General features: G+C 44.3%; 6 protein-coding genes across 10 annotated transcripts; 4 read left to right on the plus strand and 2 right to left on the minus strand.

The window, feature by feature from the left end:
* Positions 1 to 152: 152 nt before the first annotated feature.
* Positions 153 to 3,320, plus strand: LOC108016681 (scoloptoxin SSD14). Of its 2 annotated transcripts, none has more exons than XM_017083402.4 (3): positions 153 to 267; positions 756 to 1,520; positions 2,153 to 3,320. In XM_017083402.4, exons 1-3 carry the CDS (start codon positions 263 to 265, stop codon positions 3,093 to 3,095), a joined length of 1,713 nt encoding a protein of 570 aa, XP_016938891.2. In that variant the 5' UTR covers positions 153 to 262; the 3' UTR covers positions 3,096 to 3,320. The 2 variants fall into 2 exon arrangements, with proteins under 2 accessions (XP_016938891.2, XP_016938890.2); XM_017083401.4 differs by lacking the exon at positions 153 to 267 and adding an exon at positions 600 to 661.
* An 88-nt stretch (positions 3,321 to 3,408) lies between these two features.
* Positions 3,409 to 6,714, minus strand: LOC108016604 (protein SPT2 homolog). Its single transcript, XM_017083294.4, has 4 exons — positions 6,556 to 6,714; positions 4,992 to 6,411; positions 4,727 to 4,939; positions 3,409 to 4,669 (listed from the first exon to the last, which is right to left on the minus strand). Exons 1-4 carry the CDS (start codon positions 6,616 to 6,618, stop codon positions 4,566 to 4,568), a joined length of 1,800 nt encoding a protein of 599 aa, XP_016938783.2. The 5' UTR covers positions 6,619 to 6,714; the 3' UTR covers positions 3,409 to 4,565.
* Positions 6,715 to 6,923: 209 nt separating this feature from the next.
* On the plus strand, positions 6,924 to 8,644 carry LOC108016633 (uncharacterized). The gene is made up of 2 exons (XM_065867646.2): positions 6,924 to 8,113; positions 8,171 to 8,644. Exons 1-2 carry the CDS (start codon positions 7,039 to 7,041, stop codon positions 8,377 to 8,379), a joined length of 1,284 nt encoding a protein of 427 aa, XP_065723718.2. The 5' UTR covers positions 6,924 to 7,038; the 3' UTR covers positions 8,380 to 8,644.
* A 419-nt stretch (positions 8,645 to 9,063) lies between these two features.
* Roc1a (Regulator of cullins 1a) lies at positions 9,064 to 9,964 on the plus strand. The gene is made up of 3 exons (XM_017083366.4): positions 9,064 to 9,270; positions 9,368 to 9,395; positions 9,466 to 9,964. The coding sequence occupies exons 1-3, from the start codon at positions 9,193 to 9,195 to the stop codon at positions 9,684 to 9,686; spliced, it is 327 nt and encodes a 108-aa protein (XP_016938855.1). The 5' UTR covers positions 9,064 to 9,192; the 3' UTR covers positions 9,687 to 9,964.
* A 934-nt stretch (positions 9,965 to 10,898) lies between these two features.
* Hmt4-20 (Histone methyltransferase 4-20) lies at positions 10,899 to 19,430 on the minus strand. Of its 3 annotated transcripts, none has more exons than XM_017083630.4 (3): positions 18,742 to 19,430; positions 16,373 to 17,114; positions 10,899 to 16,191 (listed from the first exon to the last, which is right to left on the minus strand). In XM_017083630.4, the coding sequence occupies exons 2-3, from the start codon at positions 17,099 to 17,101 to the stop codon at positions 12,796 to 12,798; spliced, it is 4,125 nt and encodes a 1,374-aa protein (XP_016939119.2). In that variant the 5' UTR covers positions 17,102 to 17,114; positions 18,742 to 19,430; the 3' UTR covers positions 10,899 to 12,795. The 3 variants fall into 3 exon arrangements, with proteins under 3 accessions (XP_016939119.2, XP_016939120.2, XP_016939121.2); XM_017083631.3 differs by lacking the exon at positions 18,742 to 19,430 and having other exon boundaries at positions 10,899 to 12,243; positions 14,466 to 16,191; XM_017083632.4 differs by lacking the exon at positions 18,742 to 19,430 and having other exon boundaries at positions 14,068 to 14,410; positions 14,466 to 16,191.
* A 37-nt stretch (positions 19,431 to 19,467) lies between these two features.
* On the plus strand, positions 19,468 to 21,039 carry SkpA (SKP1-related A). 2 transcript variants are annotated; one of them, XM_017083633.4, is made up of 2 exons: positions 19,468 to 19,712; positions 20,190 to 21,039. In XM_017083633.4, exon 2 carries the CDS (start codon positions 20,212 to 20,214, stop codon positions 20,698 to 20,700), a length of 489 nt encoding a protein of 162 aa, XP_016939122.1. In that variant the 5' UTR covers positions 19,468 to 19,712; positions 20,190 to 20,211; the 3' UTR covers positions 20,701 to 21,039. The 2 variants fall into 2 exon arrangements, with proteins under 2 accessions (XP_016939122.1, XP_016939123.1); XM_017083634.4 differs by lacking the exon at positions 19,468 to 19,712 and adding an exon at positions 19,834 to 19,976.
* The last annotated feature ends 4,968 nt before the right edge of the window (positions 21,040 to 26,007 follow it).

A 26,007-nucleotide genomic window follows, 5' to 3' on the forward strand; every position in this document is an offset into this window, starting at 1 on the left:
CCGGCCTCTTAATCAGCAGAAATTTGTTATTTCTGACGTAGCACGGATTTGGATAGGGATTCGAAGCAAGGCACGTGGATATAGTGGGCTCTTGTCTTATCATCAATTAAAAACCAGATAACCGGATGGATATATAAGGCGCTGGATGCCGTCCGATGGCCATTTAATTAACTCCAGCCTCGGCAATTTCGCCGTATATTTTTTTTACCAGTTCCAATTTAATTTAAGTTCGTAGTCGTAGTCGTAAGGATACACACAGAAAATGTTGTAAGTACTGGGCTATGAAAAAGGATTAAAAAAAACGTTTTTTAAAAATATTCCAAAGTCGGTTGAAGAATAAAATGCTCATAAAAAAGGTGCATCCCAAAAAAAAAGAGTGAGGATTAAAAGAAAAGAAAGTGTCTTAAAAGTGTATACATTTTAAATATTATATCCCTATCTAATAACAAATATTATGAAACAAAAGATAATGGTCAAAGAAAGTTTGTGGTTGTTGGAATATTGAAAAGTTTTCAAAGAAAACCGATTCTTATAGAGAAAAACGTATATTGGGCCTTTTGATCGCAGCACCTTTTGAAATCTCAGTCTGGAATTCGAAAGAGTCCCAATATACCATGTTTTATGGAGAGCTGTTCGACGCCTTTGGTGACCTATTAGTCGGGTAGGGTGGCCCATTGGATGGCAAGTTTCCCCCCGATAAGAGCGCACTTACCAACTGAAATAGCCTCCAATTCTGATGCGTAATCCCTTTTTAGGTGCTGCAAGAAGTATGCCGTCTGCTGGATTATCCTGGCGGTGACCGCCGTGGGCTTGACCTTGGGCCTGGTCTTCGGACTCAAGGACAAGACGGAGGAGCCGCGTCGCATGGGCGCCGTGGCCTCGAACGGCGAAGGATGTGCCGAGGTGGGTGGCACCATGCTGGACATCGGCGGATCGGCGGCGGATGCGGCAATAGCCACCATGCTGTGCGAGGGCGTCATGCTGCCCCACAGCCTGGGCGTGGGCGGTGGCTTTGTGGCCACCATCTACTCGAAGGAGATGGGCCACAAGGAGACCCTGATTGCCCGCGAAACTGCACCGGCGGCGGCCACACAGGACATGTTCGTCGGCAGGGAGATCACGGGCGCCTTGGCCTGTGCCATTCCCAGCGAGATCTATGGTTACTCCAAGCTGCATGCCAAATACGGACGGCTGCCCTGGAAGACCCTCTTCCAGCCCACCATCGATCTCTGCCGGCATGGAATCGTGGTGTCCAAATATCTGGCCAGGGTCCTGCTGCGCGATGAGGAGTACATCCGCGGCGAACCCTCCATGGCCGAGATTTTCATCAATCCAAAAACGGACGAGCTCTACAAGACGGGCGAGATCATGTACCGTCACACTCTGGCCGAAACCCTGGAGATCATCGCCAACGAGGGCGCCGATGTCATCTATGGTGGCGGCAGGGTGGGTAGGAAACTGGTCGAGGACATCCAGGCAATGGGCGGCATCATTACCGAGGAGGATCTGCAGAAATACGAGTGAGTATGGGGTGTTAATCAGTCGGGAAATCCATTTACAATGCTTGTGGTCCTTCGAGAACCCTAAATTACACTACAATACCCCACTTTTAAGTTCTGAAGAGGGCTGGTGACCCAGAACTTACACATAAGTACTAGAAATCTATTTATAAGATTATTTTTAGCTTCATTTTAAAGCCGTCAGCTTGGTTGGTGACCCAAAACTATCCTAACACTAGCAGTTTTAACTAGATATTAAAGTTAAGACAAATTGTTGGTGACCCAGACCTTTCCAAACAATATTATAAATCAATTGATGTGATTATTTCCAACATGACATTAACGGTGGATGTGTTCTATCAATTACTTTACTGTCTCTAGACATGTTGGAGACCCAAAACTATTCAAACTTTAGGTATATATAATTAATTCTTCAGTTAAAAAGAAGGCTGGTGACCCAAGCCTTGTCAATTCGTATTATTAGTCATATGATAGGGTTATTTTAATCGTTATATTCGTAGATATGCTCTATGAATCATTTAGCTAGATTGGTGACCCCAATTTCAGCAGCCTATACTAGATATCACTTTGTAAGATTCTTTCTCCATCGAAAAACCCGTTTAAGACCCAACTTTAAAACTCTTTCTTTGCAGTGTTCGCTGGGAAATTCCCCTGCACGCCCGCTTTGGTCCCTACGAGCTGGTCACCTCGCCACTGCCCACCAGTGGGGCCGTGTTGACCTTCATCCTGAACGTGATGGAGCCGCTGTACACGACCAACACGGACAAGTACTGGCAGCGATTGATCGAGACCTTCAAGCACGCGTACGGGCATCGCACCAATTTGGGCGACTACCACTTCGAGCCGGAAGTGCAGGAGATCTACGAGAACCTCATCGATCCGGCCTTTGCCGCGGACATCCGTAAGCTGATCCTGGACAACAGGACCTTCGACAATATGTCATACTATGGCGCCAACTTTGCCAACGAAGAGGATCATGGTACGGCGCACATTTCCGTTCTGGCGCCCAACGGCGATGCCATTTCGGTGACCAGTACCATTAATAACCATTTCGGAGCCAAGGTGAGATCCCGCCAAACGGGCTTCATCCTGAATGACCAGATGGACGACTTCAGTACACCCGGAACGGTTAACTCCTACGGAATACCCGCCAGTCCGGCGAACTTCATCAAGCCGGGCAAACGGCCCATGTCCTCAACGTGTCCCAGCATCTTTCTGGATAACAATGGGGATGTGAAGATGATTGTGGGCAGTGCCGGTGGCTCGAGGATAACCACCTCGGTGGCCCAGACCATCCTGCGATACTTTGTGCTCAACGAGCCGATCGAGAAGGCGGTGAATTCGGGCAGACTGCATCACCAGCTGGCGCCCAATCACATCGATGTGGAGACTGCCGTGCCGAGGCATACGGTGGCCTACTTGCGAGGCATTGGTCACGACATCAAATACCTCGATGAGGACAAGGCCTACACCGCCCAGACGGCCATCGGAGTGCGGGGCGGCGATCCACATCCCGTTTGCGATCGAAGAAGAGTGGGCAGCGCCGTGGTCGTGGAGCCAGATCGATTAGATTAGGTCCTCTGGAGCTCCTTAAAATGGGGGGCACATCTCATCTTAACCCTGGAAGCACCACCGTGGGAACTTTACTGTGGCGTCCATCTCTGCATTGCATAAATTGCGGAAGCGACCTCCGCATGATACATCCATTTTTAAGCCACTGAAATTTGTTTTGTACTGTAAGAATTCGTTTGTAATGAGATTTTTTTGTTGTTTACCATTAAAATTGTTTGTTCATAGGAATCTCTTCACGCCATTGGGTTTATGAACGGGAGATCTTATTTAAGGAATAACAGAGAAACATTTGAGAAAACATTTTAAACAAATAATATTTCTTTCCTTAGGAGAGATCTCTTTTATTATGGAAATATACAAAACGTCAGGCGTTAATATTTAAACTAACTGTATAAAAAAAAGAAAGCTAACTTCGTCTAGAGTATTCTGATTTCGATTATATCAAGAACGTGTTTAAAAAGTAGCTGCCAAGGTTTTAAAAATGTAGTTAAAAAGCTGCAATAAAATGTTAGAGCTAAATATATATCCGAATGTTTCACAAATCAACTTATTGATGACAAATTTCTAATTATTTTCCAAAAACTAATATCGTATTTATGAAAAGGCTGCAAAGGTTTTTAAAATTTAGTTTTAAAACCGTAACAAAAGTTAAAAACTTAACACAAGGGTATACAAATTGGTCAGTAAACCCACCAAACGATGTCATATTCATCAGAGTTTCGCAAATACGCATGAGTCAGTTTCCGGTATAGCAATTCCAAATAACAATTATCAGATGGTCTTCAATTCAATCTATAAATGTTTATTTGGGCCTAGCTAGAGTACATGTAAAATTGTATATAAAGTGGTGCGCAAACTGGTTTTTTTAATTTGAACATGACAATTTACTGGGACATATGTACCTTCTCAAGGCAACAAAGCGGTTTTTAGAGAAGTTCAAAGCCCCGGGGCCATTAAACCAATTGCTAAGTCGACGAATTTCATTTGCATTCTCATTTTACACGAAAACTTCAGGGAAATCAAAAGTGAAATGTATATATCCGTCATTCTTATTTTAAACGAAAATTTCCGGGAAATCAAAAGTGAAATATATATATACGTCTATCGGATGGTATTCTTATACCAAAAAGACAACGGCTAGACGAAGTTAGCTTCATTTTCTGTTAGTTTCCGTTTTTAGATAGCAAAAATAGATGATTATAGATGATCTATATATAGGCGCACATACCTTGTGTGTGTGTGTGTGTATAAGTATGTGGTAGGTGTGTGTGATTTGGGTGTGCTTATGCTAACTAGGGCACATAATTAACTAAACAATATCTTCAGATATATATAAACTCAACGGGCACAGCTCCTGAATTTCAGCATCGGGCGACCCTGAGTCATCCGCCAGATAAGATAACACATAAGGTCGCATTTCGGATATTTTTTGAGATTTGCACGACGATTCGACTGACTGAAAATGTCAACAGACTAGTCGTCGTCGTCGTCATCAATGCGTTTGATTCGCTTTTTGGCCATTTTTTGCTTTTTGTGCGCCGCCTCCATGCGCATGTCCTCCAGATCCTCTTGCATTCCTGCGAAAAGAAGTGATTAGTTTGCTATTCGAGTGCTTTTTGGGGCCAATAACTTACCCAACTTCTTGCTGATGAACTCCTCCCGCTGCATCTGCGCAAAACTGGACTCCATCCCGCGATCATCGTCGTCCATTCCGCGATAGCGACGCTTATCATAGCCAAAGATGTCGCGAATGTGCGAGGATATGTCCTCCTCGCAGTCGCCGTCATCAATGAAGTCGTCCAGCTCGGAATCGTACTCGTCCTCATCATCGTCGTCATAAATGCGTCCTTAAAAAGAGTGATATATAGTGATATACTTATTTCCAAGCTGTTTTCTTACTCTTGTTTCCTGGCTGTTCCTGGGGTTTGCGTCTTTTGACATCTGCGGGCGGGAATTGGCGGCCGCCTGAAGATTTCTGGACATCAGCGGGCGGAAATTGTCGTGTTTTGGCAACCGCCGGAGCAGCTGGACGAACTTTGGGTGGAACGGCAGGTCGATCCCTGGGTGGAAACTCCCGCACAGCTCCGTTTTTGATGGCCGCCGCATAGGGATTCTTGGAGGGGGCAGGGGTAGGAGCCTTGCTGGAAACGGAGCTGGATCTCCCCGCCGTCGCCGCCGCCGACGACGATGCAGTTGCTACTGGTTTGGCGGCGGCCACAGCTGACTTACTGGCAGGCTTTATACTTGGGGCAGAATTACGGCTAGTAGAGGAATGGGAAAGGGAATTGGAGCTAACTGAACTGGTGGAGCTTGATTTGGCCTTCGCTTGCGGAGGGACTAAGGGTTTCTTGAAAGTATCACTTGGCGGATTCGCCGGTTTGGCTTGATTCAGCTTGGGTATGCGCCCGTTGGGCTCCATGCGATTGGTGGCGGCAGCGGCGGCGGCTTTGGGCCCCTCCTTGGCCTCAGTTTCCCGCATTCTGTCGCGCAGGGCACGCTGCTCCTTCTGGCGCTGGCGCTCCTCCATTTCGCGCTTCTCACGGGCGGATAGCAAACGCTCTGTTTCTTTTTTCTTCTCGGGCTCAAAGACCACCGGTTCGTGTTGCTTCTTTTCGGCTAAGCGGAGGAGGGCTTGGAAATCCATGGGTGGTGGCTGGGCAGGACGCTTCATCTTGGCCCTGCGTTGCTCCTCCTCCTGCCGCTTCTTGCGCTCCTCCTCGCGCTTCTCCGCCTCCGGATCGTAAAGGTTTTTCGAGGTGCTATAGGAACGGGCCATGCTAGGCTCCTTTGACTTGGTGGCACTGGACGAGACAACGCTACTGGTCCTCTGACGCGTGTGACTTCTGGCCTCATCCCGCTCCCTGGTGATGGCCGCCTTTACACGCTCCTTGGTCCCGGAAAGATCTCGCAGGGATTGCGGCCTGCTGGGCGCAAATCTTTTGTCCTCCTGCACATCGCGCACCTTTTCGATGTACTTCTCGTAGAAGGCGTTGGCCTCGTTGGACACATAGCCATAGTCGTCGCCCTGACCCTCGCCCGCCTCGTGGGCACCATTGGCGCCCTCGTTGGCATCCTCCAGAACGGACTTGTTGGCCGACTTGGTGACCTTGAGCATTTTCCTGATCTTGTTCTTGGACTTCTCATCTCTCTTGGCCAGCAGATTGTTGAGCTTCTCGCGCTCCTCGCGCTTCTTTTCCGCCTCCTCGGCCTCCTTCTTGCGGAGAAACTTCTGGATATTGTTGGACAGCTGCTTGGACTCCTTGGACTCCTTCTTGGGCGGCGCATACTTGGTGCTGTAGTATTTGCCCTGTCCCGTGCGCTGAAAGTGGAAACATGATCTTGTCACTGGGTGCGATCATCTCATCTGGTTTTTGGGGTCATCGGCGGAGGTGGGGATCGCCGTGCTCGCCCGTCTCCGGGTCCCCCGGAGGACTAATCTACATGCGGGCAGATGGTTACTCACCTCGTCCTTGGTGGCCGCATCGTTCTTCTTTTTCGCTAAGTGCAGCAGCGCCCCGAAATCCATTTCGAATTATCCGTGTTGTCAATTCTACTTTTTTTTACTTTTACTGTGTTACCAGATGGTGAAACGGTTTATTTCCTACTAAATTCGAATGTCAATCGGAAGCCGTAGGTGCCGATTGCTCAGGGTTTCGATAGCGATCGGTATCGATAGGCGGAACAACTTAAATTTTCATTTTTAATATGTTTTAACTTATTATTTTACCATTTTAGCGTCCCTTATCTCGAGCTAAAAAAATATCGTCACAGTTTTTAATCTACAAAACCAATATACATCGCTTATCGATATCAAGTGGTTGCACTTACACTGGCCCAACGTCTATCGATATCGAGGTGAGGTGGTTGAAAAGTATCTCGCGGTGTTGACTTTAAAAAACGTTAAAAATCTGAATAAAGGGCTTGCCGATCGGCCAACGGTTTAGCCATGTCCACCGATCCCGACCCGATGGACAGCGAGGACGGCAAGGGCGCCCAGCCCGACGCCCAGAGTCCCGGCGACAAGGAATCCCCCGCCGAAGATGCCCTCCAAGTGGACGCAACTGGGGATTCTGATCCTACGGCTTCCAATCCACCCGCTTCCGCTGCAGCCCCCTCCTGCCCGTGCCCAGACACGCAGAAGGACTCCACGGACATGGACATAGACAACGATCTGACCACCAACGAGCGCATGCCCACGGTGCTCGAGCTGGAGCAGCCGAAAGAGGACAACCCACCGTCGCCAGAGGTGAAGGAGGAGGAGCAGGATCAGGGGCAGGACCAGGCGGTGGACGTGGACCAGAAGCCCCTAGAACAGCCACCCGTCCAGCCGCCCAGCTCTCCGCCAACGATTAAAATCGAGGACGATGACAAGCCATTGAAGCCATCGCAGTCGCAAGAGGAAATCCCACCCAGTTCGCCGGAGGCACCGCTCAATCCCAGCCCGCGGCCAGCGGGCAAGATCACCCGCAGCAGTCTGAATGGCACGGGCCACCAGGTGAACACGCGAACGCCAGCCATTATGAAGCGCCTGCGGAAGAGCACGCGGTTTAAGGCCAAGCAAACGGGCAAGGGCACGCACGGAGGGAGCAGCAGCAATAGCCAGTCGAATGGCCACAACCACGGGCCGAACGGCTCCACCGGTAGCTCCACACATCTCGCCGGCGCTGGTGCCCATCCCAGTAACACCAACAAGCACGGCAAGTCCGGTCCAGCTGGTGGGCCAGGCGGCGGAGCCCCGGGATCACGGAGTCGTCGCACGCTGTTCAAAAGACCCGCCCAGAAGACGCCAAAGGTGCAGGCCTGCACCAGGTTTGTGAAGAGCGTTTTCTACAAGGGTAGCTACATGCAGATCGGGGATATCGTCAGCATAGTGGATGGGGATCAGAATCTTTACTACGCCCAAATACGCGGATTGCTGGTGGACGCCTACTGCGAGAAGTCCGCCTTCCTCACCTGGCTGATACCCACGCAGGATAGCCCGGATCCCCAGGAGGGATTCGATCCGGCTACTTACCTAATTGGTATGTCTGTTCTGTAGACCAATCTATAACTTTCTAATCCCAATCGACACCCTGCAGGCCCCGATGAGGAGCTGTCCCGAAAGCTCTGCTATCTTGAGTTCGTGATGCACGCGCCAAGCAATTACTATTTCGATCGGAGCACACCCTTTCCCCTGCCGGATGTCGATGAGTACACCGCCCAGAGATCGGGCGGATACATCTGGACGCGACTGCCCGTGGTGAAGCGGGAAAAGGGGAGTGGACACAAGACGGGCAGCGCCTCCTAGCAGGAAAGGCGGGCCAAGGGCAAGATGAAGAAAAAGGCCAGAGCCAGAGTTCTGAATTTGAATAATCTTATTTATTAAGCGAAAAATATAGAAGTGTGTATGGAAAATAAATGTTTAATTTTTAAACTTGTACTGTATAAAGCCACACACTGCAAGATTTTTAACATTACTTCCCAATACTCAAAAGTCAGCCAGATTTGATGAATATTGTATAAGGAATTTTAGTAATATAATATTTAAATACATGGAAATATTTTACTTTAAACTACTTTACTCCAATTAAATAGGTCTATAAAATATATATTCTAATTGGTAAACACTAAAATAAGAAAAAATACATACATTGGCATTTTTAGATTCATCTCAATAAACATTTTTAAAATCGAAATATGCTTTTGATTTTTTAAAATGAAATTTATAATTCATTCCAATTCAAGAGTTTTTTTTGAAATGTTTAAATATGAGTGATTATACAATCAAAATCTTTTCTGTTTAATATGATTTACTTATAGTTTTATATATAATTTTAAATATTAATTACAATAGTAAAGACAATAAATTAATAAAATGATGTTGTTTAAATTTAAACTAAAAAGTTATCGAAATTAAATGTATCGAATAACCAAAGTAACGATAAATATTTAAATACCGAGAAAATCGTCTTAACTGCCAACCGTCACACTGGCACCCACACCATTTTCGATTCGATACGTTTTGCTATCGAAACGGAGTCATAAAAAAGAAGAATTAAGTGCAAATAAATTGCGAACTAAACTATTTATTTCTCAGGAACTAACAGCCTTAATAGCGGCAATGGAAGTGGACGAGGAAGAGTTCGAGGTGCCATCGAGCAGCAGCAAGGGCGAAAAGAAGCGCTTCGAAGTGAAAAAGGTAGGTGATCGGTGAAAAAAGCTGGGTCATTGCCATTGAAAATATCCATTGACAACCCTCTTCTCTTTCCCGAAAATGTCCATAAACCATAATTCAGTGGAACGCCGTCGCTTTGTGGGCCTGGGGTGAGTAATAAACCAAAATTTGCAAAACCTACAAGTGACAAGAATAACATTCAAATCCAATCCCCTCCAGACATCGTGGTGGACAATTGCGCCATTTGCCGCAACCACATCATGGACCTGTGCATCGAGTGCCAGGCGAACCAGGCGTCCGCCACCAGTGAGGAGTGCACCGTGGCCTGGGGCGTTTGCAACCACGCCTTCCACTTCCACTGCATCTCCCGGTGGCTGAAGACCCGCCAGGTCTGCCCGCTGGACAATCGCGAGTGGGACTTCCAGAAGTACGGCCACTAAGGACTCCGGGATTTCTTCCCCAAGAGCACCCAGGCGGAGCAGCACTGAGGATCCGCTTAACCGCACACCCCCACCCCTCATTTGTTCTGTAATTCCTGCTGCAAGGCAGTCACGATCATGTAATACCCTAGTAGATCTTAAGCGACTGGGGGAATTCGAGTGAATGATTACGTTTATAAGGGTTCGCCCTTAGACCCAGTCACCGATTCCCCCCCAACAAGCAAATCTTTTTGTAACGCAAGAAATAAACGCTGTAGAGGATGGAGAAGACACGCTAATGTATACCTTTCGTTCTTGGAATTGGCATGAAATGAGGGATATAGATGTATATTTCGATTTTAATTTGTTGGAGTCCCCTAATATCCCCTAGATTACTGAAGATAGAGAAAGAGACTAGTTAAATCAAGACATTCAAGATATAAAATGATACCTCTCGTTTTTGAAAACGGAATGAAGTCAGATATATCGATATATATTAGAGTACTGAAGATAAAGATGGCGAACTCGATCATTATTTTTAGGATATAACAAAAGAACATTCGATTTTTTTTCCTTGTTTAAGCGTTTTACACACTAATTGTGAAATAATTTTATCGCATCCTGCAAACACTAAAAAAAACTCAAACTTTTACTAAAGGCCTTAATTTAATCAATGAAAAATTTTAATTCAATTCGATCCTATCCAATGGGTGCCACACAAATCCCTACGGTTTTAAAATCACTTTTAAATGTCATTTCAGGTGCATCAATATACATATTCCAAACCGAGAAATACAACGAATTCTTTCAGAAAAACGACTGTTTTTTATAAACTGCATACTTATGGACACCTAAAGTTTGATTTCAAAATCCTGGAGAGTTTTATGGTATCCCCAATAAACTCGATTTTAAAGAGTATAGAAGAATTTCAAGTTTTTTTTAGATAGCTAAGCTTTTAAAACATCAAAAAACAAGCTTATTTAAGAGTTTTCTAAGAACTCCAACTGAAAAACGTAAAAGGACAATCACAGACATAGTATCCCTCGGGCAACTGCTCCCCAAATGTCATTTTCACGAAAAAATAATTAAAAATAAACAAAAAAGTAATGTGATTTCCACAAAAAAGCACTGTGACTCGCAATATGTCCTTTGTTCAACATATGAATGGCAAAAAAGAGGTGAATGGGTGTGACAAAATCAACTGTCGATAGGAATAGATAGAAAAACCATGCATTTGTAAAAACTAAATGTTCTTTTTTAGTTTATTATGAATGTTTTGCGGCCGTGGCTGCTGTAAATTGTTGTTGGTGGCTTACAAAATAATACACAGTAGTTACACATATGAATAAAGTATATAATATATATTGAATATGATTAATGTATAATTATATATGCTAGCAACTAAACTTATAGGTAAACAAAAAATAATCGTATCGTTAAAAAATCATATTTATATTTATTACTATGGGTAATAAAAATATAATCGAATCTGTGTGTGGGCCAAGTACATTTTGTGTGTGTGTGTAGTGATGGTAATGGTTTACTTTTTAGTTTCCTAACTGCGGGGTTTTGAAAACTAAACGTTAAAGAGAACAACAACATGAAACACTACGAAAATATGGATAAAATGGTATCAGGGCTAGGAATAAAATAATGGTTAAGCATGTGTGAGCTGGTTTGATTGGATAGGATCGAATTGAATTGATTAAAACAATTTAGGGGTGTATTGTAAACTAGATTACTTAAATCGCTGAAGCCGAACCACTTGAATCACCAATTTTATCGAGTTGTTTTTAGCAGATTTATTTGTATGTTCGGTTTAATCATTTTCGCTTTTGCTAGCTTTAATTTAATTCTCCGTTTGTTTTTTTTTTGGTTTATATACATGGTATTCTGTTATGTGAAATTGTTTATGATTTGCTAAGTTCCCCTTTTCTACTTTTACTTTTTCGATTTGTTATTAATATTAAATTTGTTGTGTATATATAATGTTTAATTACTTAATTGAGTGGTTTATATATTGCTGTTCTTGTTGTTGTTGCTGCTGCTGCACTATTGTTTTGTTGTTGGCTCTTGTTGGGATTTTCTAAAGTATGCTTTATATTTATTTATTGGTTTTCGTTCTGTAAATATAAGGTTGTTTTTTTTTTATATAGAGTTAACGTTAGATGTTGTAAGGCGTCTAAAACCGCTGCTAATTGCGTTGTTGTTGTTGTTGTGTCTGTGTGCATTGCATTTAGAATATGGTTTTTACTTCTGTTTTTTAATCCTTCCACACATTTTTTTGTTTATTGTTTTAATGGCTCCTGGGCTTTGCTCATCCTGCTATCCTGCTGGCTGGTTATTCCTCAACTGTACATGATTTGTATGCGATTTAACTCTATTCTTAGCTTTTTAACTATCAAATTGCTGCTGGTGTTGCTGCTGCTGCTGCTGAAGATGTTGCCGCCGCTGCTGCTGTTGCTGCCGATGCTGCTGCTACTGTTCCTGTTGCAGTTGCTCCTGTCGCTGCTGTATCTGCAACACGTTGTTGCGTTCTCCTCCGACCTTTTCCTACTTTTAAGCTTTACATTTCCACCTGCAAAAAGAAAAGCACACCAAACACACACACACACACACACACGCAACATGCAACGCCAACACAAAATAAAGGACACCAAAAATGATATATATAGAGAAATTGGGAGTAATCACAAAGAGAAAAAAGAGAGAAATAGAAAAGAAAGCAAAAAAAAAATCAAAGTTATAATCAGGTATATGTATATATATATCCGAATTCGATTTTCAAAAATTTGTCAGCCTGTTTTTTTGCTTTCTGAATATGAAAAATCAAGGTTGCAACAAGGATCTACATGGACTATAAGATCTTAATCTAGGGTCTGGTATCTATAGGGTGTCACAGGTTCATCAGCAGCAGCAGAGGCAACGACGCCAGCAGCGCAGCCATCCGTAGTCTCCACCCGTTGCGTTTCCTGCTATGCTTCACCTGGTGCTCCTCCTCCGAATCCATTTCCATATCCATATCCTTGTCCTGGTCCTGATTTTTCATCCTTCTCCTCATCGTTCCTCCTCCTCTTCTCTTGGCAATGGCAGCTGTGCTTAGTCAATTTGCTTGGAGATCAGTCGTTGGTTATTTCTGGCCATGATGGTTGTTATGATGATGATGCGAGGCGGCCGTTGCTGTTGATGTAGAGGTGGCCACCACTGCTACCCCTCCTCCTCCGCCACCACCGCTGGACTTTTGCTGGTTTATCTGCGGCTGATTCTGCAGACTGGCGAAACTGGTGGGCGCCAAAAGAGCGCAAGTGCCGAATGTGTGCTTGGGCATGCTCAGGAATCCAGCTCCACCTCCGCCACCTCCTCCCGAGGAACCACTGCTGCTGCTCACAATGGCCTGTCCCTGTCCTGGGCTCGAGGTTCCAGCAAACTTGCCCAGCTGGTAGTAGTGCATCGCATAGGAATCCTCGCCAGCTCCACGCTGCTTGCCATTGGGAAAGTAGCTATTGCTGTTGGTGGTCGATGTGCAGGCCGATTGAAAAGAGCTGCTGGTCGTGGATGAGGGCGATTGGGCAGCAATGGTTCCTCCTCCACCCACCGTGGATGAGGAGTCCACCGCCTCGCCAGAGGATGAGGTGGCACCTCCCCCGCCGCCGCCGCCACCGGATGAACTGGTACTGCTGGAGGAGGTGTTGACCGTCAAACTAGTGCTGCTGGCATATGAGACATTGAAGGACTCATCGCCACCGCCTCCGCTGCTGTTTAGGTCATCCATGCCGCTGCCCGCTCCCTCGGCTGCTGCTGGTGGAATGTCTATGGTATGGGATTCGTTGCCAAAGATCAGACGGAGTCGCTTCTTCTGCGGAGTGCCATATACACTGCTACTGCTCGGCGCTGGCGATCTGCGTTGGCTGCTCCTGCTTCGGCTGCGCTGTTTCTTCCTCTGCTTCTTGGTGGGCAGCTGCAGCTCCTCCTCCTTTGGCGGCGGCTCGTCCTCTTCTTCCGCAACTGGCGCTTCGTCTTCCTCCTCTTCCTCCTCCTCTTCGTCGTCGTCGTCATCGTTGCCATGCTCGGAAATGCCCTCCATGCGCAGGATCTCGTACTCAATGCCATTGGAACTGCTGCCGGTTAGATTTAGCGCAGCTCTACCAGATCCATCTCCACCTGTTCCTCCGCGATGGGAACCCGATGCATTTCGACCAGCGCCACCATTGCTCAGACTCGTTCCGAGCTCAATAACTTCGTCCAGAATTGGGGAACGCTTCATACGTAACGTTAATTTCAGCCGGCGCTCTGGGGTTTTGAGCAGCGGCTCGACATTGCTGATGCTCGAGGAGGAGGACGATGAGGTGGCAGCTTCTCCTGCTGCCTGGTTTGCTTTCTTGCGCTGCCCACCACTAGATCCCGATGAGAATCCACCCAAAGCCTCGCAGTGGATACTCTGCGCCGCTGCCAAGGCAGCTGCCCTGCGACTTCGTTTCTGTTTGACCGGGGGATTTGTAGCTCCCTCGTCCCTTTGCTTTTGCTTATCCAGCTGTTGTTGCTCCTTGATTGTTGCTTGGTTGGAAGGAATATCGGGATCGAAGCTGGCTAAAAGGTTCTTCTTGTAGGCGGGACTCGGGCTGCGACTGCGACGCGTTGCCTGCTGATGCTGCTGATGCTGATTTTCTGAGGATGTGGATGTGGATGAGGGTGTGGACGAGGCCTCACTTGGTGCTGGCTTCTTCGATTTAACACTAAGTCTACCGCTAAGATTAGAATTATGATTAATTCTACTGCTATTATTACTATTATGATTATTACAATTTGTAATCGTTGTTGCTTTGTTGCTGCTGCTGCTACTGCTGCTGCTGCTGTTGTTGTTGTTGTTTGTTGTGGTTGCAATGTTATTGTTATGGGCAGTGGCTAATCTGGCTACCAATCCTCCTCTTCCCGCACTATTTCGCGTCACACGCTTCTCCTGCTGCTGCTGCTGCTGCTGTTCCTGTTGCTTCTCCTCCGTCTTCTCTGGATGTGCTTCTTCCGCCAGGATGAACATTTTGGGCGGCACCGGGTGATCCTGTTGATTGTTGTGCTCCCTCTTCTGCTGCTCGCTGCTGGTGTCACTGCTCTCGCCGTCCGTGAGCTTCTCCTTCTGGCGTTCACTGCGTCTCAACTGGCGCTGCTGCCTCTGATGCAGTGCGGCAATGGCCATTTGGGCGGGCTTGCAGCGCGGCACTAGGACCACAGGTGCCTTGGTGGACAGCGGAATATTTGCAACGACCACTGGGGCCACCACCACCTCGTCCGTGGAGGCGGTCGAGATGCTGCTGCTGGTGCTGTTCACACGCATCGATTTGCGCAGATTGCTGGAGCGACCGCCATTAACCTCGGAGCCCGCTCCGCCGGCCACGCCACCCACTGTTGTTGCTCCAGCACCTGCACCTGCTCCAGTTCCAGTTCCGGTTCCTCCACCGCCTGGCTTCTGCATGGCGGCCAATTGCTGCACAGCCGCTGTGGCCTCGGCTCCAGTACTGGCATGCTGGCCATGATTGTGGTGATGGTGATGATGATGATGGTGGTGATGGAAATGATGCTGATGGTGGTGCTGCTGCTGGTAGGCTGCATTGGCCATTATCATCTCGGCATCGTACTTGGTCATGCCCTTCTGGCGCAGCTCCTTCATGGTCAGTGGTGAGACCACAACGTTGGGCAGTTTCTTTTCGAGCAGAGAGACAGGGGCAGTGGCCTCCTTGCCGCCGCCAGTTGGTGGCTGCGATGTCGCCGGCACTGCTGCTCCTCCAGTGGCTCCTGCAGTACCGGTCGCTCCACCAGCCGCCGCTGCTGCTCCGCCTCCTCCGCCGCCGCCAGAAACAACCAATCCGTTCGTGCTGCTACTCTCGCTGGTGCCAGTGGAATCATTTGTGTTGCTATTGCTGTTTGAGGTGCTGTTCGTAGAGTTGGCCCGGCTCTTGATGCGATTAATCCGGTTGTCCGTCTCCCGCAGGCGATAGCCACCATTATTGCCGGGTCCACTGGTGGCCAGGCCGAGTCCCATGCTGAGACCCAGCATTAGGCCATCATCCTTGCCGGCAAAGGCGCCGGCTCCACGGCGTTCGCACGTCTCGCACTCGCAATAGCGATTGGAGTCCCCAAAGAAGTCCTCTCCATAGAAACAGGTTATCTCCTCGCCCACCTCGATGTCGCGCAAGACCTTAACACACGCGGTATCCCTGCCGGTGGCCAGAAACTTGCAATTGGCGCGACAATCGTGATTAATGTAGGCAGCCGGTCCCAGCCACAGTTGGGCGCAATTCTTGCGGCAGCTGTACATCACCGAAAAGTCATTCTTGCCCGAGTGCAGCAGGGCGGCCTCCTCCGCCTCCGTCAGCTCGGCGATGCAGCCCACCAGGCATTCGATCTTGTCGTTCTTTGACCAGCGCTTGGTCGAACTTATCTTGGCGCCGCGTTGCTCTTCCAGTGAATATCTATAGCAGGCCTCGATGGCAAAGCCACTGTCCTTGTCGAAAACGCGCAGGTATCGGACAATCTGGAAGGTATTAAGGAAGATTCGGATCTCGATTAATAGGCAACATATGCAGCAGAGATGCTAAATGATCAAGGATCGCATTGTAAAAGCACTTTGCTAAATAAAAACACTCGAATTCTACATAAATACAACCAAAATTGTAAGCTAAATTATAGAGGTAAAATGGATGTATCCAACTTACATGATCGCGGAGCCGCTTGGTGGCAATCTTATTCTTGTTCTTGAGATGACGCGGTATCCACGGACCATCGTAGATGCGCTGAATGGCCACATCGTAGTTCTGGGTGTGGATAAAGTCATCCACGATGGCCTTCAGCTGCTGCGTGTCCACCTTCAGAGGGCGAAAGCGTATGTTCATCTTGTGAGTCTGGAAACCGAGATGTGGATCGAGGATCAGCGATGTGGCCAGGTCATCGTTCTCGGACAGTTCACGCGGCGACATCCCAGTGGATTGCGACAGGCGACTGACGGCGCTGCCGTTGCAGCCATTGAGTCCACTGACCACCGATCCCGATCCCGATCCAGCAGATCCACCACCTCCTCCGCCACCGCCATTCGAGGAGTGATGCGACTGCTGGTGGTGGCTGGTGTGCGGATTCGCCTGCTGATATTGGGGGGCATGTGGGTGGTGGTTGGCCGCCTGGTGATGGTGCTGCTGCTGTTGCTGGTTCGCCTGGTGGTGCGCTGATGGCGGTGGGCCATGACCCTTGTGGGACATGGACGACAGCAGAGCCGCAGCCGTCGCCGTCGTGGTCGACGTGGAATTGGAACTGCTGGCTAGTGAAGACGTTGCGCTGGTGGTGCTGCTGGCCGAGGCGGTGGAGCCACCGTTTGAGCCACTGGAGCTGCTGCTGTTTGTAAATCTGCTGCCAGTTTCACCGCGCCGCGTGTGATTCGAGCCGACGACCATTCTGCAGGACAGTCTGCAAGATAAAAAAATACCATTAATATTTTAAATATTAAAATTTAAATTTCTTAAAATTTATAACATTTATTTTGTATGTTTTACTATTTTGCAGGGCGGTCTGCGATGATAAAAGAACATTCCCATTACAAATAGTTTTAAAAAAAAATTGTTCATATGGATTTTATATTGATTTACTTTGACACATTTAAACGAGTTGTATATATATAAAATAAAATTTTAATTTTATTTTTTTTGTTTGTTATACTAGAACATTGAAATTTCAGACATAACAAAAAAAATATATTTTATTTTCATACGTATATTAAAACGATTTACGAATATTAAAGCACATGTGTTACTTTAAAACTTTAAATCAAATGGTTAATTTATTAAATTAAAACCCGGCAATTATCAGCTGTTTTGGAATTCAAATTGCTAAGAACCGCAAACTGTTTTTCCCCATCTGGCAACCCCGATATTCTTGGATTACATGGTTGAGAGCGAGATGGCATTATGATTTCCAGGACTAGGACAAGTGCAAAAGTATTCGCTCGCACACACACACACACTCCCTTTCTCTCTCTCGCCACAAAGGACAGTTTTGCAAAACTGTTTAATCAGCTTAAACAGCTGTTATAGCACAATTCCATTTGTGCAATACATTTCACTTATCTCGTTCTGCTGAAATTTATGGCCACAATTTTAATTTTACTCATATGGCTTCGCGAGAGGAAGAGAGAGGGAGTGTAACTGAGGTCGTCGACAGACATCCCTCTCGTTCGCACCTATTCCAGGCTCTCAAAGCACACGCACACACACGTGCGAAAAAAATCAATTAACTTGACAAGCACATGTAAAAAAAAAAAGTATCGATCCACAAAAAAAAACAAAGACAATATGGTAATCCTGGAAAACACTCGCACACATTTACTGAAACAAGTAAAACTTGTGTGTGTTGGTGAACCAAAAAGCAAACAACATAAAATTTATTATCGATTTGCATGCGCAGCAAACCGTACTTTTCAATTTAGCATTTTCCTGAAGCTGCGCGGCAATGAAAACGGCAAACTCTTTTCTTTCTGGGCCATAAAGTAAACTAACATAAACACAAGTGGGTGGTGCTGGGAAACATGGCTGGAAATGGAAAATGAATATTTGTTGCTGGCCGAATTGTTCTGAATGGAAATGACTTTTTTTTTTGCTTGCAAATTGCTCTCTCAGCTGTTTACAAACGCATACACACACGCACTGGCACACACGACGCAGGTGAGAGCGAGAGAGCAGCATATGCGCAGTGAGATTGGCAGAAAAAGGGTTGCCAAGTGCTCGAAAGGCTTGCAAATTAAATTACTTAGTTGGAAGAGACCGAAATTAGAAACCAGAAAATTATGTTTGACTTGAAGTTTCACTGGGGAGTAGGCTTTGTATATATCAAATTCGCAAACTCCATTGTTTATAAGAGCATTTCCAGTGATTTGCCAACCCTAGACGCTCGTTACATGGGAACGAAAAATGGCGGCGCCTGTTACACACACAAACTCACATTCAAACACTCTCACACAGACACACACTCATATTCTGATGTGCTGTTTTTTTTTGTTTTTGCACTAATTCTCGATATTCGATTTGTTGTAAACATTTACCTTAAATGAATTATTCACTAAGGCGCTATTGCCTCTCGCTCGCACTCGCAAAACGATGCTTTGTCTGCTGCTGCTGCTGCTGCCCCAGTGTGCGTGTGTGTGCGTGCGTCTTTTTCCACGGCTTTTCGTCGAGACACACACATACACACAGCGATTGGAGTTGGAGTTGGAATTGGTTATCGTTTTGGATGGCTTGGATTTGGCTTTGGCTGCGTATCCAAAATATATCGCCGCTGCTGTGCCAAATCATTTTAGCTCTTGACGCCTTTGTTCCCCAAAAACATCCAAACGCCGTCCATGGCCCTCGCTCTCTGCCTCACTTCACTGCCTCTCTTTCGCTCTCTCGCGAGACGCTCCAAAAGTCGCGACTGGCGAGTCGAAAGGGAATCTATCCCTCTCTCTTTCACGCCTAGAAGCTGCTGCTGCAGCGCACACCAACACACGCACACCCAGACGGATACATATATTCCTTCGTCGAGCGAGGCGAGACGAGACGTGTGTACGTGCGTTTGTATGTACGCCTTTTTCTTCACTTCTCTGCCTGTTTTCCGCACTTCTCTTTTATCGCCGTTGTGATTTTCTGTTCCTAGCAAAAGATCCGGATCGGTTGTAATTCGGACTTAATTTACAAAATGCGGCTGCCTTTTTTTTCCGCGATTTATCCCGATTCACCAGTGTGACCGCGGCAGGGCCGTTGACGAATACCGCCGGAGTGCGAGTGGCTATCGATAAGCTATCGAGCCGCGTCACCAACCGGGGGTGCCAGCCAATGCACCCACCTGACTTAGTGGAGACACGCTCTTGACAAATTAGATATTATCGATTGTCTTTGTATTATCGATTTGCCGATAGCGAGGCTTGCTACAATATTTTTTACTTCTGTGAGGGAAAACGAAAAGTTGTGCTTATTTTCCAACACCAAAAGGGATTCCTGTGCAAATAGTTGCAGTAATTTGAAGTAACTCTCTAAGGTAAGTGGCGGTGCAATGGAAAACCCGGGAAATGCATTGGAAAAAAGATTGCAGAACAACGAGGAAAACGAACACACACACACCAGCTGCATAAGTGTGCGTGCGTGTGTGTGTGAGAGTGCGCATTTCTGGAAAGTGTCGATGTTTTTTCTTTTTCATTTCGGTTATATTTAATGTTATGTGCACATCGCAATTCATATTTTGTGGTCTAGTGCTGTAACAAAATCCCTGCAAAAAGTTGTGTAGAAAAATCTTTATAACCTGGTAAAGTCAAATTTGTTTAACTACATCATTACCTATCACTATAGGGCATGAATCATGAAATGCGAAATAAAAAACGTTTGCTTTCCCAGAAGTTTCTTAATTTGTACCTATTTCCAGAAAAAAACTAAAAAAAGTACCCTTCGTACCTAGTTTTTCTCAGAATAAGGGAATTTTTTGTGTACCGTACGGTGATCTTTGTTTACCCATTTCTAGCTTCCCAGAAAAACCAAGCAAAATGCCCAGCATCAAGTTGCAATCTTCGGATGAGGAGATCTTCGACACGGACATCCAGATCGCCAAGTGCTCCGGCACCATCAAGACCATGCTGGAGGATTGCGGCATGGAGGACGACGAGAACGCCATTGTGCCCCTTCCCAATGTGAACTCGACGATCCTGCGCAAGGTGCTCACCTGGGCCCACTACCACAAGGACGATCCCCAGCCGACGGAGGACGATGAGAGCAAGGAGAAGCGCACCGACGACATCATCTCCTGGGACGCCGACTTCCTGAAGGTCGATCAGGGCACTCTGTTCGAGCTCATCCTGGCCGCCAACTATCTGGACATCAAGGGCCTGCTGGAGCTCACCTGCAAGACGGTGGCCAACATGATCAAGGGCAAGACACCCGAGGAGATCCGTAAGACCTTTAACATCAAGAAGGACTTCACGCCCGCCGAGGAGGAGCAGGTGCGCAAGGAGAACGAGTGGTGCGAGGAGAAGTAGAGAGTGCCCTTGTCGGGACCAAAAGTTAGAGGAGGAGAAAGCAGGCGGAGGAGGAGTCATGCCCCGCATCGGAGTTGCTTTATTTAGTTGCTACTCTCATTTCACATTTTTTTTGTATTCTAACTTAATGGACCCTCATTTTGAATTTGTATAACTGATCTGCTGCAAGCGTCCTTCGTGCTTGATGTGATTCGCGGGTTTATTCGATCGTCGTACATATATCTCATAATTTATGAGTCATAAATATATGCGAAAAGTAAAACTCTATGTAGCCTACATATATGAATAAGAACATTTTGATTTCACCTTAATAAATATTTACTACCCAAACGGAAGAAACTGGCCATTTTGGGGGAATCACCGTTTTCTGTTGACTGAAAAATGTTTAGCTGTATGTATCCATTTCATTGAATTCTCAGAATCTCGACTGTTCGACTGTATATGTATACATGGTCTTCTTAAGATTCAATAGCCTTAGCAGTGAAATTGTTAAGCTCTGATTCACTGCTGCCATTAAAAAAGGCCTTCTTAAATAATCCGAAAAAAATACAATGTATAAAAACCGGATTATACTTACTTTTACCCTTATCAGAATTAATAGTGATTACTCAGTGGTCTCCTTAAGTAAATATTAACATACTTTTATTAACACATAACTAGTTAGTTATAGATGCACAAGAATATTCATATGTACAGGTGCTTGTACATCTGCCTTCTCTTGGGGGCTTCGGGACGATATCCAACACGCTTCGAGTTCTTGATGTCCAAACTCGCGCAAAATTCGTGACGGCAATAGGTGACTACAGGAATTTTAGGTAGCAGGACGCAAATGCGACACTTGAAGACTGGTGGATCTCCGGGATGTGATTTGTTCTCCTTTCCACTCATTTTGGTTTAGTTATGTTTTTCCAAACAATAGTTCGATTGAATTCTAGGTATGACTCTGATTTGGGGGTCAAAGGTTTCTGAGTGTTGAAAACTTATACATTTCGTTCATTCGAAAGCCTGCTTCAAAATTACTTTAACATTTGATTACCTCAAAATTCAAAATTATTTATCTGAATAAGAAATATTTCGTTGTTTTATGCAAGGGTAAGCATATTTTTTTAAAAACCACAGTTGCTTTTCAATTTAAATGCGCGCTAACGATTTTATTTATCGATAACATATGTAATGTAAACTTATGTAAATGTAATGACTTACAGAGCTTAAAAAGCTTTCAAGCTTGTGGTTAAATGTACCTATTGAAATGTTTAAAGTTGTAAATGATTAGTTTTTACTTACATATTTTAAGCTAGGGCTTGAAAATGAATTTTGTTATTTCAAAATTTCCTCGGTATTTAAAGAGAATAGAGAGCTTTTATAGGTAAACATTTTATCTCAACCGTTTCGACATAAAACGTAAACGTAAATGTAAAACTATATATATATATATATCGCTACTTGTAGAGAAACCGGGTTTCTGTATCAAGTGAAAATTATGTACCAGGTAGAAGGAATCGTTTCCAAAGCTGCACTTCTATATTTCATAACTTGGGTAATTGGAACACTTTGTTTTAAACGAGGGTCACAATTTTAACCCATTTTCATTTTTGATTTTTCCGTAGGTTTTCAGGATAGGAACCCAAAACTGCACTTCTGTAATCCATAACTTGGGTAATTGGATCCCGATTTTGAAGGTTGATACCTCTATGAGTTTGTGGTGGAATTCTCTTATAACCTACATTATAATATATCTTTTTTAAGAGAGTCAAAAATTTAGTCCATTTTCATGTTAGATTTTCCCGTAATACCAATGGTTTTCAGAATGGGAACCCAAAACTGAACTTCTAGACTCCATAACTTGAGTTATTTTACTCCGATTTTGAAGGTTCATATCTTTATGAGTTTGTGGTGAAATTCTCTAATAATTTACATTCTAACTTATCTTTTTTAAGAGGGTCAAAATTTTTGCCCATTTTCATGTTCGATTTTTCCGTATTTCCAATGACTGCAGTATGGTGACTCAAAACTGCACTTCTTAAAATCCATAACTTGAGTTATGGTATTCCGATTTTAAAGGTTGATATCTCTATGAGTTTGTGGTGGAATTCTCTAATAATTTACATTATAGTTTATCTTTTTAAAGAGGGTCAACATTTTAGCCCACTTTCATGTTAGATTTTCCCGAAATACCAATGGTTTTCAGAATGAGAACCCAAAACTGAACTTCTAGACTCCATAACTTGAGTTATTTTATTCCGATTTTGAAGGTTGATATCTTTATGAGTTTGTGGTGAAATTCTCTAATAATTTACATTTTGACTTATCTTTTTTAAGAGGGTCAAAATTTTTGCCCATTTTCATGTTTGATTTTTCCGTATTTCCAATGACTGCAGTATGGTGACCCAAAACTGCACTTCTTAAAACCCATAACTTGAGTTATGGTATTCCGATTTTGAAGGTTGATATCTCTATGAGTTTGTGGTGGAATTCTCTAATAATTTACATTATAGTTTATCTTTTTAAAGAGGGTCAACATTTTAGCCCACTTTCATGTTAGATTTTCCCGAAATACCAATGGTTTTCAGAATGAGAACCCAAAACTGAACTTCTAGACTCCATAACTTGAGTTATTTTATTCCGATTTTGAAGGTTGATATCTTTATGAGTTTGTGGTGAAATTCTCTAATAATTTACATTTTGACTTATCTTTTTTAAGAGGGTCAAAATTTTTGCCCATTTTCATGTTTGATTTTTCCGTATTTCCAATGACTGCAGTATGGTGACTCAAAACTGCACTTCTTAAAATCCATAACTTGATTTATTGTATTCCGAATTTGAAGGTTGATATCTTTATGAGTTTGTGGTGAAATTCTCTAATAATTTACATTCTAATATTTCTTTTTTAAGAGGGTCAAAATTTTAGCCAATTTTCATGTTTGATTTTTCCGTATTTCCAATGATTGCAGTATGGTGAACTGCAGTTCTGTAATCCATAACTTGGGTAATTGGATTCCGATTTTGATGTGGGATACCTCTATCAGTTTGTGGTTGAATTATCTAATAATTTACATTTTAATTTATATTTTTTGAAAGGGTCAAAATTTTAGCCCATTTTCATGTTCGATTTTTCCGTACTTCCAATGATTGCAGTATGGTGACCCAAAACTGGAGTTCTAGACTTTATAACTTGAGTTATTGTATTCCAATTTTGAAGATTGATACCTTTATGAGTTTGTGGTAAAATTCTATAATATTCTACATTTAAATTTTCCTTTTAAAAGAGGGTCAACATTTTTGACCATTTTCATGTCCGATTTTTTCGAATTCGCAAGGGCTTTCAGAATGGTGACACATAACTGAACTACTAAATTGGATCCCGATTTTGAAGTAAATGTAAATATGTATTCAACCTAAGAACTCACAATGGATAAATAGAATATGAAAGTCACAATATCCAAGCATGGGGATTCATAGCGATATCCATTTAAAATAGCGTATTTATAATACCCTAGATAGGGTAATAAAAGGCTTGCTATTTTCACGTTTCGCTTCTGTTGCGTTGGCGTTTTCTTTGTAGTCGCGCTTATTTTGCTGGCTGTTTATGCGTATCGCCTGCCAATACTGGACAAAGTAGATAAAGGTCCAAGGACCTCCCATTTTGGCCTCCCCTCCCCTCCGCCCGCCGGTGAAAGGAGGAAAGGAGCTTTGAGAGCGGGAAATGTATTGAACAATCGCTTTGAGTGTGCACTTGGCTTAAATGTCCGTGCCAGACTCTGCAATTGATCGATGGCCAAAACCAGAAATGGCAAAAAAATAAAATAAAACAAAAAAGGATAAAGTTGGCAAGCGGAGATCTAAAGCGAAAGTTTTCCATTTTCACCGGGATTTTTTGTTAGCCCAGCTGACATTGAACTTAAGGCATAGAAAGTAAACAAGAAGGGAAAATCAGGAGTTTGGCTTAAAAAATGTAGAAAATATTATAAGCAATATTAACCCATTCTAAGGAGCATAATATCTGATTACCAGATATTATATAGTTTTTAAGGCCCATTTGCATTTAATATACAATGTTTTTTAATTACCTAAAACATATAAAAACTAATTAAGGATGGATTGGCATTCGTAAGTGCTAATTTCATCTGTTTATTGTCTATTTAGTATACAAGTGCCAATTGAAATTAAATCGAAATCGTATTTTCAATTGGCCCTTTGTATTATGATTGCGCAGCGTGGCAAGTTATTAATATTGTTGGTTTGTTGTTATTATTTTCATTTTTTATTCGCCATGGGGTACGGGGGTATTGTGTTTGACTTGGGAGCCCCCCTTTTCGCCGTCCCACACTCCAGGGGCGCTCGCCATTTCAATTATCATGCGGAGCAAGGGGGGGGGGCTCTTGAGTGAAAGGCTGAATGGAGAACGAAAGAAGGCAAGGCAAATAAAAGCAAGGCACAGTCAAGAAAAAAAATTGTGAAAATGGCCTGGGCAGGGTAGCGGAAAAGTAAAAAGGGTTTTCCACTCCCACTGCCAAGGAGTAATTAGTGTGCATTTCCTTCCACACCCACCACCCCACCGAAAGCCCCCTTTTCCGCGTGTGTTTGTGCAACATTTGCTTTTCCACTTCGTTTGCGACAATCAAATGTAACAAAGGAGCGGAAAAAAGGTTGCACAAAAAAAAGTGAAGGAAAATCCAGTTTGGTGGATCGGCGAGTGCGGGGAACAGGATGAAAACGGAAGATCAGGAGCAGAAGTACACTTGGAACGAATAGGGATACCATTAAAAATGAATCTGATAGCATATCTATGTCGAAATGATTCTTTCGGTTATAGGAATTTTATATTACAATATCCAATATAATATCAAAATAATCAAGGAAGTTCTAGGGTGTCCAAAGGTATGCAAACATATATTTCGAATCTAGAAGTCCACCGAATTTATGCCGAAGGGCGATGTTTCTTTTTTTACAGCATACTTTTAGACATCTTTAAAATATAAAAAAAAATCAAGATAATACTAGGATGACTAAAATATTGCTAAACTATTTTTTGAATCTATAAACCCACCGAATGCATTTCAAAAGACGATTTTCTTTTTCAACAGCATACTTTTAGACATCTTTTTAAAAGATCTCAAACCCCTTGTCTTGCTTTATTTTCTATATGCACAGTTTAATCACAACCATAATGTTAGAAACAAATAACTAGTTAGTTATAGATTCATAAGAATATTCATATGTACAGGTGCTTGAACATCTGTCTTCCCTTGGGGGCTTTGGGACGATTTCCAACACCCTTCTTGTTCTTGACCTGTAGATTCTTGCAGA

The sequence above is a fragment of the Drosophila suzukii genome, chromosome X, assembly GCF_043229965.1.
Source record: "Drosophila suzukii chromosome X, CBGP_Dsuzu_IsoJpt1.0, whole genome shotgun sequence".
NCBI lineage: Eukaryota > Metazoa > Arthropoda > Insecta > Diptera > Drosophilidae > Drosophila > Drosophila suzukii.

What these genes read in the sequence shown, in the direction of transcription:
- Roc1a (XM_017083366.4), top strand. Translation starts at nt 9,193, where the DNA reads ATGGAAGTGGACGAGGAAGAGTTCGAGGTGCCATCGAGCAGCAGCAAG. An exon ending in AGCGCTTCGAAGTGAAAAAG is followed by an intron (nt 9,271 to 9,367) that starts GTAGGTGATCGG and finishes ACCATAATTCAG; the next exon opens with TGGAACGCCGTCGCTTTGTG. An exon ending in CGTCGCTTTGTGGGCCTGGG is followed by an intron (nt 9,396 to 9,465) that starts GTGAGTAATAAA and finishes AATCCCCTCCAG; the next exon opens with ACATCGTGGTGGACAATTGC.
- SkpA (XM_017083633.4), top strand. Translation starts at nt 20,212, where the DNA reads ATGCCCAGCATCAAGTTGCAATCTTCGGATGAGGAGATCTTCGACACG.
- LOC108016681 (XM_017083401.4), top strand. Translation starts at nt 615, where the DNA reads ATGTTTTATGGAGAGCTGTTCGACGCCTTTGGTGACCTATTAGTCGG. An exon ending in TTTGGTGACCTATTAGTCGG is followed by an intron (nt 662 to 755) that starts GTAGGGTGGCCC and finishes ATCCCTTTTTAG; the next exon opens with GTGCTGCAAGAAGTATGCCG. An exon ending in GAGGATCTGCAGAAATACGA is followed by an intron (nt 1,521 to 2,152) that starts GTGAGTATGGGG and finishes CTTTCTTTGCAG; the next exon opens with TGTTCGCTGGGAAATTCCCC.
- LOC108016633 (XM_065867646.2), top strand. Translation starts at nt 7,039, where the DNA reads ATGTCCACCGATCCCGACCCGATGGACAGCGAGGACGGCAAGGGCGCC. An exon ending in TCCGGCTACTTACCTAATTG is followed by an intron (nt 8,114 to 8,170) that starts GTATGTCTGTTC and finishes GACACCCTGCAG; the next exon opens with GCCCCGATGAGGAGCTGTCC.
- LOC108016604 (XM_017083294.4), bottom strand. Translation starts at nt 6,618, where the DNA reads ATGGATTTCGGGGCGCTGCTGCACTTAGCGAAAAAGAAGAACGATGCG. An exon ending in ATGCGGCCACCAAGGACGAG is followed by an intron (nt 6,412 to 6,555) that starts GTGAGTAACCAT and finishes TTCCACTTTCAG; the next exon opens with CGCACGGGACAGGGCAAATA. An exon ending in GGAACAGCCAGGAAACAAGA is followed by an intron (nt 4,940 to 4,991) that starts GTAAGAAAACAG and finishes ACTCTTTTTAAG; the next exon opens with GACGCATTTATGACGACGAT.
- Hmt4-20 (XM_017083630.4), bottom strand. Translation starts at nt 17,101, where the DNA reads ATGGTCGTCGGCTCGAATCACACGCGGCGCGGTGAAACTGGCAGCAGA. An exon ending in CCAAGCGGCTCCGCGATCAT is followed by an intron (nt 16,192 to 16,372) that starts GTAAGTTGGATA and finishes AATACCTTCCAG; the next exon opens with ATTGTCCGATACCTGCGCGT.